Below are 13,528 nucleotides of genomic sequence, written 5' to 3' on the forward strand. Positions count from 1 at the left end.
TATTAGATAACAAATACAAAGTTTGATAAAAATGGCAAAAATATGCACTTGAATAAAACATTTCTTTTAAACTTTATTTGAATTACTTTTTTGGCCCACTGTTTGCTCTGCGTTTTCTTCTTGACTTAACAGGAAAACTTGATGTGACAGATGTCCTTGTTTTTGAGTTTGTTTCTCTGTCTGTCTTTCTTTTTCTTGTTGCAAACAGTAGATGTATTTTACGTGACATGTCTGCATCACAAAGTCTCCCAAATCCATTAATGTTCATACTTTCTTCTTTTGTTTGCACTTCTAGTTCATTCACTTTATGGGCAATATCCTCTGGAATTCTCTCCCATGTCTGTAGAATCTTCAGTACGCTTTCCAGTTTCCTGATAGTTGTACGACGCATATCTTCATATGCACTTTCATTCTCAATTTCATTTTGTATCGGCTCTACTGAATTGTTCATAGAACTTCTTGATTTTGTCTCAATCACCTCATTCAAAAGTCCCTTCGCAAGCAGTAGACAAGCACATTTTTTATGGTATGAGAAAGTACAGCAGTCACATATACTTGTCACAATACACGGTTTTGATGCTGCTCTTCCAAATAAGCTTTCAACCTCTATTGTTTTTTGAGGCTTTGCAGTAATGCTATACTTATTTGTTCGAATCAAGTTATTGGCATGGGCCTGCAGTTGTGTGTCCATGTCTGGAAAATTCTCAGGACCACAGCAAGTGAGAAGACTTAATAAAAAGAGATGCTTACACGTATGTGCCCTTTTACCAGCTTCACAACTGCAGAACTGTTCTGCAGGACACACACAGTAAACTATATGTGGATTATTCTCAGATGGAACATTGTATACATATGTTTCTTTTGAAGCTATGGTAATTTTCATGGCCCATCCATTCTCTAGCATCCTCTCAGCAGATTGCTTTATTTCTTCCATTTTGCATTTCAAAGGGTTACTGACCCTCCCAACAGACTGCAAATCCTGTATTATATTGAAGTACTTGTCAGTCTTGTTCAGCAGCACAGCAATCAAATGATCCAATCTACGATTGCGGATGCCACAGAGGAATTGGTATTTTAAACGGTGGAAGAAACTATAAGGGGGAAAATTTGATCAGAATGAAGTGCAGCAACAGGTTGGAATTATTACAATGTACACTTTTGAACAAATTAATAAATACTCAAAACACTACACTAGCTTCCAAAATACACTAGCAAGTCCAAAAATACATAATGCAGTAAACATGCATAAAAATTATAAATACCGTTCTATTAGATTGTTTGTGTCAGAGTCTCCATGCTTATAACATCTTCCGAAGTTAGACCACAGATGACCAATTGTCTCCCAGTGGTTCCTGAAGTACTTGCAGACATCTTTTAAGTTCTTAAACTGGCAGTGAAACATCTCAGATTTCTTATTAAATTCATGTTCCTGTAAAAATGGACAAGGAAAATCATGTTTGACGTTATTAGTATAAGAACTGCAGACCTATACCCAAGTGTATATATATATATATATATGCCTTATGTTTTATACTTTGTTGTTTACCATCTTTAGAAGTTACTAACCAAACCAATTTGTACTGTAACATCTACCAAGTAGCAAGTTTGGTCTAAATATGCTAAACCATTGCAGAAATATAGCCTTGAGTCCAAGTTTGCATGCCCTTCTTCGAATTTTTTTGCATATTATTCAAGAATCGTTGGGTTTATCAAAAAGCTTCTGATAACTTTTTTTTTACCAGCATAGTCTGAAGATTATCTGATTTGATTTTCTAGAAAATTGGAGCAACCATTTAAGGGAAGATTAGTTGTTGTTTTTTTTTGGGTGGGAAAAATTACCGGGAAAAATTTTATTTTATGGAAAAGGACATAGATAATTGCACAATTACATGATGGCACCAACTGAATTGTACTGAGCCAAGGAATCAGGGAAAAAAATAATTTTGTTAAGAATTTATATTTAGCATAAACATGAATTTGTACATGTGGTGGCACTGTAAAGTTTGGAGACATTTACTGCAGTTAATGGTGAAACTGTCCTCTATCAGTGTGGCAAATTTCATAACTTTCCCACAAGCAGTTCTATGGGCGACCATAGACTCAAAATCGGTGCTTGACTCCTAATTACACAATCTGTGTAATACATATAGCCATGTGTTTTTAGACATCCTGTGCAGAGGATACACTTTGCTGTGCACTAGATTAAATATGGTACATTAATTGCAGTTGCTATGTACTCATTCAGGTGATCTTTGGTTGAACTGACCCTTTAAGAAACTGAGTATACCCAAAACAGTATTGAAACATTTATTGTATATATTAAAAAAACTATATTAAACATTTTAATTTAATTTATTCATTTCTGTTTGTATTTACCTCGGAGGTACAGGAAATGTTGGTTTCAGTTCTTCCAGTGCCAAATGAAGTGTCTCTTGCTTTTCATTCCCCAAGATGATATAGGTAACAGGGATTCCATGACCATGACTGTCCCTGACAAGTAATGTAAATAAAGGAAAACCGTACTGGTTGACACCATGTGTCGCATCCATAAAAACAATATCTCTTCCATATTCTTGAAGGTTGTCTCTCATGGACAGTGTTTGCAGAACTATGACAAGATCTGTTTGAGGACTATAAGGCTGATAAAAAATAACATAGTCTTTAAAAGGGCCCTCCAGAAGGCGTGAGGTACTAGTGGCATCATCTTTGTGTTGCTGATTTTTTCGCATCATACATGTGCGAATATTTTCAATATCTTTTGGGGTAACAAAATAAGCTCGGTTGTTGAGATCAGTATGTCCTTGTTCTTTTGACCACTCATGTGATTTTAGGAGAATTGTGTCTGGTTTAACAACAAGAGATATTAAATCCTGAATATGCTTGACTAGCTCTTGACTAATGTTTTCTAAGTGGCCCTCAGAAGAACTTGATGGGTCATGTCCTGAATGAATGGTGTAAAGCCTTTCGACTATAACCAGTTTGTTGAGCCAGTCTGTCCTCTTTTTAAAGGAAACATAGGCCTTGCATCCTTTGGCACGTTGACTTTGTTGCGTGCATGCTCCAGACCGTTTGCATGAAAACAAGAAATATCCATTTTTTTGATTTTGCAAACTTGCAGAATTCACAGTCCTGAAGTTGGCATCTTTGGAGGTGTTTATGGTAGTGAGTCTTTGCTGTATAAATGCACAGGCATCTAAATCCTTTTCTAAAACATGGACTGTTATATCAGTCTCTTTTTTGTTTCCTTTAAAGCGCTCCTCTTTGTAGACCGTTGTTTTTATGAATTCCTCCATCTCTGATGTCGAAATCTAAAAAGCAAAGGGACCCGAACAATTAGACTAAACATCAATAATGTCAAGTTAAAATCCATGATAATCTCAAGAAAACAATGCAATGCTTACTGTAACTTCTTCTAAACAGATTTAAAACCGTAATAATACATTAGCATTCATATGATGACTTTAGGTCATATTCATATGTAACAATAAATCAGTGATGACTTGAGGTCATCATATTCATATGTGACAGAATTAATCAGTAATGACTTGAGGTCATCATATTCATATGTAACAGAATAAATCAGTGATGACTTGAGGTCATCATATTCATATGTAACAATAAATCAGTGATGACTTGAGGTCATCATATTCATATGTAACAAAAATCAGTGATGACTTGAGGTCATCATATTCATATATGACAGAATAAATCAGTGCTGACTTGAGGTCATCATATTCATATGTGACAGAATAAATCAGTAATGACTTGACGTCATCATATTCATATGTAACAAAAAATCAGTGATGACTTGAGATATTCATATTCATATGTGACAGAATAAATCAGTGATGACTTGAGGTCATCATATTCATATGTGACAGAATAAATCAGTAATGACTTGACGTCATCATATTCATATGTAACAAAAAATCAGTGATGACTTGAGATATTCATATTCATATGTGACAGAATAAATCAGTAATGACTTGAGGTCATCATATTCATATGTAACAAAAAATCAGTGATGACTTGAGATATTCATATTCATATGTGACAGAATAAATCAGTAATGACTTGAGGTCATCATATTCATATGTGACAGAATAAATCAGTGATGACTTGAGGTCATCATATTCATATGTAACAATAAATCAGTGATGACTTGAGGTCATCATATTCATATGTAACAAAAATCAGTGATGACTTGAGGTCATCATATTCATATGTAACAATAAATCAGTGATGACTTGAGGTCATCATATTCATATGTGACAGAATAAATCAGTAATGACTTGAGGTCATCATATTCATATGTGACAGAATAAATCAGTAATGACTTGACGTCATCATATTCATATGTAACAAAAAATCAGTGATGACTTGAGATATTCATATTCATATGTGACAGAATAAATCAGTAATGACTTGAGGTCATCATATTCATATGTAACAAAAAATCAGTGATGACTTGAGATATTCATATTCATATGTGACAGAATAAATCAGTAATGACTTGAGGTCATCATATTCATATGTAACAAAAAATCAGTGATGACTTGAGATATTCATATTCATATGTGACAGAATAAATCAGTGCTGACTTGAGGTCATCATATTCATATGTAACAATAAATCAGTAATGACTTGAGGTCATCATATTCATATGTGACAGAATAAATCAGTGATGACTTGAGGTCATCATATTCATATGTGACAGAATAAATCAGTGCTGACTTGAGGTCATCATATTCATATGTAACAATAAATCAGTGATGACTTGAGGTCATCATATTCATATGTGACAGAATAAATCAGTAATGACTTGAGGTCATCATATTCATATGTAACAAAAAATCAGTGATGACTTGAGATATTCATATTCATATGTGACAGAATAAATCAGTGATGACTTGAGGTCATCATATTCATATGTGACAGAATAAATCAGTGATGACTTGAGGTCATCATATTCATATGTGACAGAATAAATCAGTGATGACTTGAGGTCATCATATTCATATGTGACAGAATAAATCAGTGATGACTTGAGGTCATCATATTCATATGTGACAGAATAAATCAGTGATGACTTGAGGTCATCATATTCATATGTGACAGAATAAATCAGTAATGACTTGACGTCATCATATTCATATGTAACAAAAAATCAGTGATGACTTGAGATATTCATATTCATATGTGACAGAATAAATCAGTGATGACTTGAGGTCATCATATTCATATGTGACAGAATAAATCAGTAATGACTTGAGGTCATCATATTCATATGTAACAATAAATCAGTGATGACTTGAGGTCATCATATTCATATGTGACAGAATAAATCAGTAATGACTTGAGGTCATCATATTCATATGTGACAGAATAAATCAGTGATGACTTGAGGTCATCATATTCATATGTAACAATAAATCAGTGATGACTTGAGGTCATCATATTCATATGTGACAGAATAAATCAGTGATGACTTGAGGTCATCATATTCATATGTGACAGAATAAATCAGTGATGACTTGAGGTCATCATATTCATATGTGACAGAATAAATCAGTGATGACTTGAGGTCATCATATTCATATGTAACAGAATAAATCAGTGATGACTTGAGGTCATCATATTCATATGTAACAGAATAAATCAGTAATGACTTGAGGTCATCATATTCATATGTGACAGAATAAATCAGTGATGACTTGAGGTCATCATATTCATATGTGACAGAATAAATCAGTGATGACTTGAGGTCATCATATTCATATGTGACAGAATAAATCAGTAATGACTTGACGTCATCATATTCATATGTAACAAAAAATCAGTGATGACTTGAGATATTCATATTCATATGTGACAGAATAAATCAGTGATGACTTGAGGTCATCATATTCATATGTAACAATAAATCAGTGATGACTTGAGGTCATCATATTCATATGTGACAGAATAAATCAGTGATGACTTGAGGTCATCATATTCATATGTGACAGAATAAATCAGTGATGACTTGAGGTCATCATATTCATATGTGACAGAATAAATCAGTGATGACTTGAGGTCATCATATTCATATGTAACAGAATAAATCAGTGATGACTTGAGGTCATCATATTCATATGTAACAGAATAAATCAGTGATGACTTGAGGTCATCATATTCATATGTGACAGAATAAATCAGTGATGACTTGAGGTCATCATATTCATATGTAACAGAATAAATCAGTGATGACTTGAGGTCATCATATTCATATGTAACAGAATAAATCAGTAATGACTTGAGGTCATCATATTCATATGTAACAATAAATCAGTGATGACTTGAGGTCATCATATTCATATGTGACAGAATAAATCAGTAATGACTTGAGGTCATCATATTCATATGTAACAAAAAATCAGTGATGACTTGAGATATTCATATTCATATGTGACAGAATAAATCAGTGATGACTTGAGGTCATCATATTCATATGTGACAGAATAAATCAGTGATGACTTGAGGTCATCATATTCATATGTGACAGAATAAATCAGTGATGACTTGAGGTCATCATATTCATATGTGACAGAATAAATCAGTGATGACTTGAGGTCATCATATTCATATGTGACAGAATAAATCAGTGATGACTTGAGGTCATCATATTCATATGTGACAGAATAAATCAGTAATGACTTGACGTCATCATATTCATATGTAACAAAAAATCAGTGATGACTTGAGATATTCATATTCATATGTGACAGAATAAATCAGTGATGACTTGAGGTCATCATATTCATATGTGACAGAATAAATCAGTAATGACTTGAGGTCATCATATTCATATGTAACAATAAATCAGTGATGACTTGAGGTCATCATATTCATATGTGACAGAATAAATCAGTAATGACTTGAGGTCATCATATTCATATGTGACAGAATAAATCAGTGATGACTTGAGGTCATCATATTCATATGTAACAATAAATCAGTGATGACTTGAGGTCATCATATTCATATGTGACAGAATAAATCAGTGATGACTTGAGGTCATCATATTCATATGTGACAGAATAAATCAGTGATGACTTGAGGTCATCATATTCATATGTGACAGAATAAATCAGTGATGACTTGAGGTCATCATATTCATATGTAACAGAATAAATCAGTGATGACTTGAGGTCATCATATTCATATGTAACAGAATAAATCAGTAATGACTTGAGGTCATCATATTCATATGTGACAGAATAAATCAGTAATGACTTGAGGTCATCATATTCATATGTAACAGAATAAATCAGTAATGACTTGAGGTCATCATATTCATATGTAACAGAATAAATCAGTGATCACGGATTATTACAGTAATAGATCAGTAATAAATCGCTTCTACCTGGATCTCGCAGCGAATTGCAGTACTGTCTGATGGTGGACCGAGCTGAATGGTCCGTGCGGCGAGCAAACTAGCGCTGTTTTGTTCCGCATTTCGGACGTTTGTCTTTGAATGCTACTGGACGCAACGAAACGGAAATGGACAATGGCACAGTGAAGTAACTTTACATGTTAACGACAGAAATATTAAGAAAATTTGTGGTGGCGGCAGTCCGAGTGCTAAACCGGCAGAAAATAAGATCGCAATACGGCCACTATTTAATCGCAGCCTTTTTATAGTTTGGCACAATATAAAAAATGAAATAAATGTAAAAACAACATTTATCAGACTGTTTTATTTAGGCTAACTTTCCAATGCAAACTAACGTTAAAACTTCGGTGGTAAAAATAATCTAAAAAGAAATATGAATTGTACTATCATTAATATACTGATATAAATTTATATGAGAAATTAAAAAGTTGTGGTCTTACCTTTTTACTTGCTATCTTCTCTGGTATCACGGTGGTTGCAGATGCAGGACAGTTTTTCTTTTCTTTGAATTTGTAAGAGGGGCGTTACTGTTATTTTGGCGGACTCTGCACTGCGCACATAGTGATGACGTCATAAACTTTGATTGGCTGAGGCAGTTGTTGTCCCAGGGTCATCATAAAAAAATATTGGTCTCAGGACAACGAGGACTTGGCAAAATCAGGACGTGCGTATGGGGTCTGATAGTAAAAATAAGTAAATAAACACATTAATTCATTAAATTAGTGAAAACTTCATATTCATCAAAGAGTATACAAAAAGTATCTTAATTTCCACAAAAATATTAAGCAGCACAACTTTTTTTTAATTGATAATAATTTTATTTGAACAGCAATTTAGCATATTATAATCATTTCTGAAGGATCATGTGACACTGAAGACTGGAGAAATACCTGCTGAAAATGTAGTACAGCTTTGCTCTAGAGAAAATTACACTTTTAAATAAATTAAAATAGAAAATAGTTATTTTAAATTGGAATATTTTACAATATTACCATTTTACTGTATTTTTGCTTTGCTGTGTTTCAGTTTTATTGAGTATGAGAAACGTTTTAAATAAAAAAATAAAAAATAAAAAAATTATTAATTAAATGTAATAATGGTGCTTAGTTGATATTATATTATATTATATTATATTATATTATATTATATTATATTATATTATATTATATTATATTAGATTAGATTAGACACTAACAACTATCTTTATCGGTGACAGTATTTACAGTTTAGAGTTACTTCATACTAGAATATATCATTATCAGTGCCATTTATTTTTAAATGTTGAAAGTAACAATTTAATAGAACAAAATAAAAGGTTCAGCAAAGCAACATTATTCTAAATAATTAATTGTTTCTTTCAGAGTGTTGGAATAAACAGCCATCACACTGGAACAATGTGAATACACAGAGCCAGTGCACCAGCAGACAGAAGAGCGTTTCAATAGTGATGGAACTGAAAGTAAAAAGCTGTGGACTCCTAATCCCTCAGAGAGAATAGAGAGAGTGAAAGAGAAAGGAGCATTTTGGTTGTGAATCTGTGAGTGAAGCATAAACCCAGAGGCATCCACACTTGTAAATAGTGTTCGGAAATGTTCAAGATTAGCCTTGTGTGTTCTGATGGTGGTCCTCAGCGTCAAAGAGACAGGTAGAGAAGGATACCTTCATTTTAATTGCTTATGTGTTGTTTCTTAGTACAAGCGACCTGCAATTCTAAAGCGTGAGCCATTTAGCACAGAGCTCTTTTATGAATGAGGCTAAATCTGTGGAGGCATGAGGCAGTACTGGGGCATTTTGTCAGGAAGGAAGGTCCCGAAGAGAATTTAACATTCTCTCTGGGGTGATGGATTGCCAGCTACCCGTGCAACCCTACCCGAGGATGGAGGGAGAGATAAACGAGAGGCTCATTTACATTTACAGTGCACAAGGAAAGAATAGAGGACAATGGAAGTGTTTCTTAAACTATTTGTATTGAAGGATATTGGTTGTAAATTACATTTATGTCATAGAAATCCTAAAATAACTCTTGCTAATGTCACACATGGCCATTTGGACAAGACACGCTACATGCTCTGAACGTCAAACTCCACCTGAGGAGTTACTTGGTCAGTAATTGGCATCATGAAACAGGACAGTTTACAGTTTTACTGCACATTGTGCATGTTTGGGAACAGGTACAGGGACATTTTCGAAGAAGAGACATAGGAGATGGGAGATTTTATGTCCTGAGGGAGTGACGTGGTATGACCAGAGAGTAGAGAAACAAAATGAGAGCGGGAGAGCCTTTTCATTCCCACCATTCCCCAGAGGGTTTCGTTTAAAGTCAGAGCAGTAAGAGAGATGCTGATAGGGAAGAGGCAGAGCTCTCAAACAGACTGCTTCTGTCTGGATTTACTGATCAGACACAGTACAACCAGACAACTTACCTCAACTGTGTGCTAATGTGCCAATGGTGTGCTAACTGCTAAAGCCAACTAGCCAAATGTTAACTCCTTGACCATTGCTCATTTCATATGCAAAGAGGATATTAATGGTACAGTATGAAAAGAAAAATACTATTTAATTCTAAAATACAAAGTATAGTTTGGTTTACTCTAGGATATATCATATTCATGGCATATTTTTTGTATTAGCTTAGTCCAGGGGTCTCTGGAAGGCCGGTGCAGAGTTTAGCTCCAACTCTAATTAAACACACCTGAACCAGCAAATTAAGTTCTTACTAGGAATACGAGAAAGTTCCAGGCAGGTGTGTTGAGGCAAGTTGACCCTCCATTCTGTATTTCTGTATTTTCTGTTTACCACTAAAGAAGTTTACCCAACTATTATGACTATTATAACCCCCGGAAATGTGAAAAGTATCAATTTGTTGGACCACAAGGATTCGGTTCATTCCAAACCTGCATGAAGAACACAAAAGAAGATGATGGCCTGATATTAGGGACATTTAATAGGACAACCACACCGCTATTGCTTTGAGACCTGATGACCTCTTCTTTAGTTGACATTCAGGAATATGCTTTGAATTAAAGCTTTTACAAATTAAAAATTGTAACATTTTGCTGTTGTGAAAGAATTAAGATTTAAACACTAAAAAAAAACCTTAATGGCTGCTCTCTGGATTGTATTCGCCATTTTAATTACTGTGGATAATAATGAGACTCTACATTTTGTATTGCCTGCCTGTCAGTAAGATTTCTTTTTCTTATACATTCCATTTGGGTTTGTACAGATTACCTTTGTAATGAGTCGTTGAGTTGTTCATTGTTTCAGCACAGCTTTTCTGACCTTTTTCTTTTATTGCTTTTGTCTGTGTTTAATTAGGGGTCGAAAAGACCTTGGGACCAATCACTTCACCAGAAACAAAGTCTAATTAGGAGAAACGAAAAGTCCTTTTGATTGTATGTCAATGTCAAAGGAACATTGTAATTCATTATTAAATATTCAAGGAGTCGGGTATTTCTATTTCATAAAAAGGTGTGTGTGTGTGTGTGTGTGAAACATGCAAGAACAGTGGCCTAATGCATGTGGACAAGTGGAAAAATATGTACAGTTGTATATATGTATATATGTATTACATTTTTAGCTATCATTTTATTCAGCTGTCAAATTATCTGTTTTTGCTTTAAACAAATTAAAGCCTTTTCATTAACAAGAACTAAACTAATTTTTGAGAGATATCAGATTCTGTGAATCTTTGTCTAGAGCTTAATCATCTCCACTGGCTATTGAATTAGTATTTCAGAATACACTTGCCTTGTATTTTAGTATGGTATTCCATATAAAAGAGCCGGTAGACTGGATACAGTTTTAATGGGGTACAGCCATGCATTCAGTGTGGGATCATACATGCACATTTACATTGGCATCCTCTCTTTCCATGGAAAATTTAAGGCCCGTAGTTTACATTTGTGAAAAAAAAAACATTCAAGAGGGATCTTTTAATGTAAATACATCATTATTCCTGTCTGATTATGAAATCAAGCTGCCTGTTATGATTGTTGATTTGTCTTCTTCAATTTAATAGTATTTTGAGACATGCTAGCTGCTAGCATGGTAGGTCACAAAGAAAATCATCGAAACAAGGTTTGACTGGTTGAATGTACTGGCTATCCTCCACCAATGTGAAAATGATTAAGAGCATGCAATCACATGCACAAATACTGAACTGATACTTATGTGTAGATTAAACATCGAAAAATAAGGTAAATGTAGGCCTGACATCTATTCAATTGAGTTTTACAGCATGTGTTACAGCAGCTGTACCAAAACTCTGGAAAACAAGAGTAACCTAGGTTTTTGACATGTATTTAACAGATAAAAGCATCTATTATTGTCAGCAATTGTGCAGCACAGCAAAAAGCAAAACATGTTACAGCTGTACTCAGTGAACCTTATGAAGTCTGCTTTTAAAGAGAGCAGGAGTGTAACGTTAAATGGACTCTGACAGTGTAGAATTCGGAAATAAGAATGTGACGTCTTTAGTGAATAATTTAGTCATTTTTATGTTTCCACACAATAGCAGCAGTTTTCCTGGCACTACTCATTGAAGGGCTGCTAATAGTTTCACTGCCTATATTTTTATAAATACTCTTTAACACCACAAATCTTTGTTGCCATCGTTTGAGATGAAATTCTGTGATGTAACAGAATAATAATTAAAGAAAAAAAACAGCTTATCGGAGAGAGAGAGAGAGAGAGAGAGAGAGAGAGAGAGAGAGAGAGATGCAGTATTTGAACAGGGTAGGCTTTGAAGTGTTGGACTTCTCATGGGCTGTGTGTGGAGCGCTGAATTTATCTTCTGACAGCTGATGAGGAGATGACTGCTAATTGTCACGTCCTTCTTGTTCTCTGAAGTGTTAAAAGAGGAAATTTCCTATGATATGACTGCATTATTAAACTGCATGAACGTTTTTAACTCCCAGTGGTTTTTCTTGCAACTTTAAGATGGCTGTACAAATGCTGACAACAATTATGCCACATTTGTATTTTTAAAATACTCCAACATACCAAACAAAGACCTGACAATGAAACATTGAGATATTAATGGGATGTGTTTTTCAAACTTCATAAGTAGACATCAAATCAGACTATGATTTGTTTTTTGTTAAAAAAGCTTTCTTCGGTATGCAATGGGCATAAATACTCAATGGAAAAGAATAGTGTATTTATTTATAGATATGCACCTCCCCACACAATTAATATGTACGTCATGAACAACATATGCACATGTGTAGGATGTTAATCAAGCAGTTGACAAAAGATCAGTCAATTCGTTCCCATAAATAACAATATTTTCCTTCTGTTATGATACAAAATGATTGGCAGATTTTTAGCAAGAACAACAACATTAAAAATACACACGGAAACAAGCCATATGCTGATCTTGATTGCTCTGACATACTGCCAGTCCAACATCATTAAATAGAGCAATTAACATCATTAATTTTTCAGATTATTTGGATACCATGCCAGAATGTCCAGGGGAGGTTTAAAACCACCCATAGTGACAAAATAAATTGCGGACTTTGGCGCTTGAATAGGTGATGGATTGCAGTGTGGGATCCCCTGCTCCGCTCTGATTGACAGGCCTGACATATGGAATAGTTCTGGTACTCTCCAGAGACTCGGAAAGAGTGAGAAAGGGTGGGAAAGAAAGAGAGAGAGTGTGAGAGGGGTTGGTGAGTGAGCCTTACTGCCTGCCAGCTCGAGAGGAGGAGGAGGAGAGGGTGCTTTCTTGCTACAGTCTGTATTTCTGATCAAAGGAACTCCAGATCTCACTCTATCTCTATCTCTAGCCTTCTCTCTGCCTGTCTCCAGCTTCCCTCCTTTCCATCTTACTGCATATTCTCTCTCTCTCACTCACAAACTCTCTAAATTTAGCACCAGAGGCAATTAGTGTTGAGGTGCTCAGAGCAAGATCTGTAACTGCTGACAGGTTCCACAGGTACAACAAACTACAGAGAGAGTGTGTGTGTGTGTGTGTGTGTGTTCTGTTTGGGTATTTAAATATGCAGCTCTTTGCCCATTTAAGCCTCTGAAGAAGAGGTCGTATTCCATGATATTTAGAGGTACATGCGAGAACAGGTTTGGACATTG

General features: G+C 34.7%; 1 protein-coding gene across 3 annotated transcripts; it reads right to left on the reverse strand.

Annotated features, from left to right (window-relative positions):
- Positions 1–41: 41 nt before the first annotated feature.
- Positions 42–8,102, reverse strand: LOC128019432 (uncharacterized). Of its 3 annotated transcripts, XR_008185151.1 has the most exons (4): positions 7,876–8,102; positions 2,377–3,308; positions 1,263–1,429; positions 42–1,091 (listed from the first exon to the last, which is right to left on the reverse strand). XR_008185151.1 is itself a non-coding variant. In XM_052605420.1 (3 exons), exons 2-3 carry the CDS (start codon positions 3,291–3,293, stop codon positions 1,375–1,377), a joined length of 972 nt encoding a protein of 323 aa, XP_052461380.1. In that variant the 5' UTR covers positions 3,294–3,308; positions 7,876–8,102; the 3' UTR covers positions 42–1,374. The 3 variants fall into 3 exon arrangements, 2 of the variants coding, with proteins under 2 accessions (XP_052461380.1, XP_052461379.1); XM_052605420.1 differs by having other exon boundaries at positions 42–1,429; XM_052605419.1 differs by lacking the exon at positions 7,876–8,102 and having other exon boundaries at positions 2,377–3,495.
- Between the last annotated feature and the right edge of the window lie 5,426 nt (positions 8,103–13,528).

Source organism: Carassius gibelio, chromosome A9 (genome assembly GCF_023724105.1).
Source record: "Carassius gibelio isolate Cgi1373 ecotype wild population from Czech Republic chromosome A9, carGib1.2-hapl.c, whole genome shotgun sequence".
Lineage (NCBI taxonomy): Eukaryota > Metazoa > Chordata > Actinopteri > Cypriniformes > Cyprinidae > Carassius > Carassius gibelio.

Excerpts from the sequence above, each read along its gene's own strand:
- LOC128019432 (XM_052605419.1), bottom strand. The coding sequence starts at position 1,402 with ATGTTTCACTGCCAGTTTAAGAACTTAAAAGATGTCTGCAAGTACTTC. Across the intron at positions 1,092-1,262 it reads ACAAACAATCTAATAGAACG|TTTCTTCCACCGTTTAAAAT; the intron begins GTATTTATAATT and ends TCCCCCTTATAG.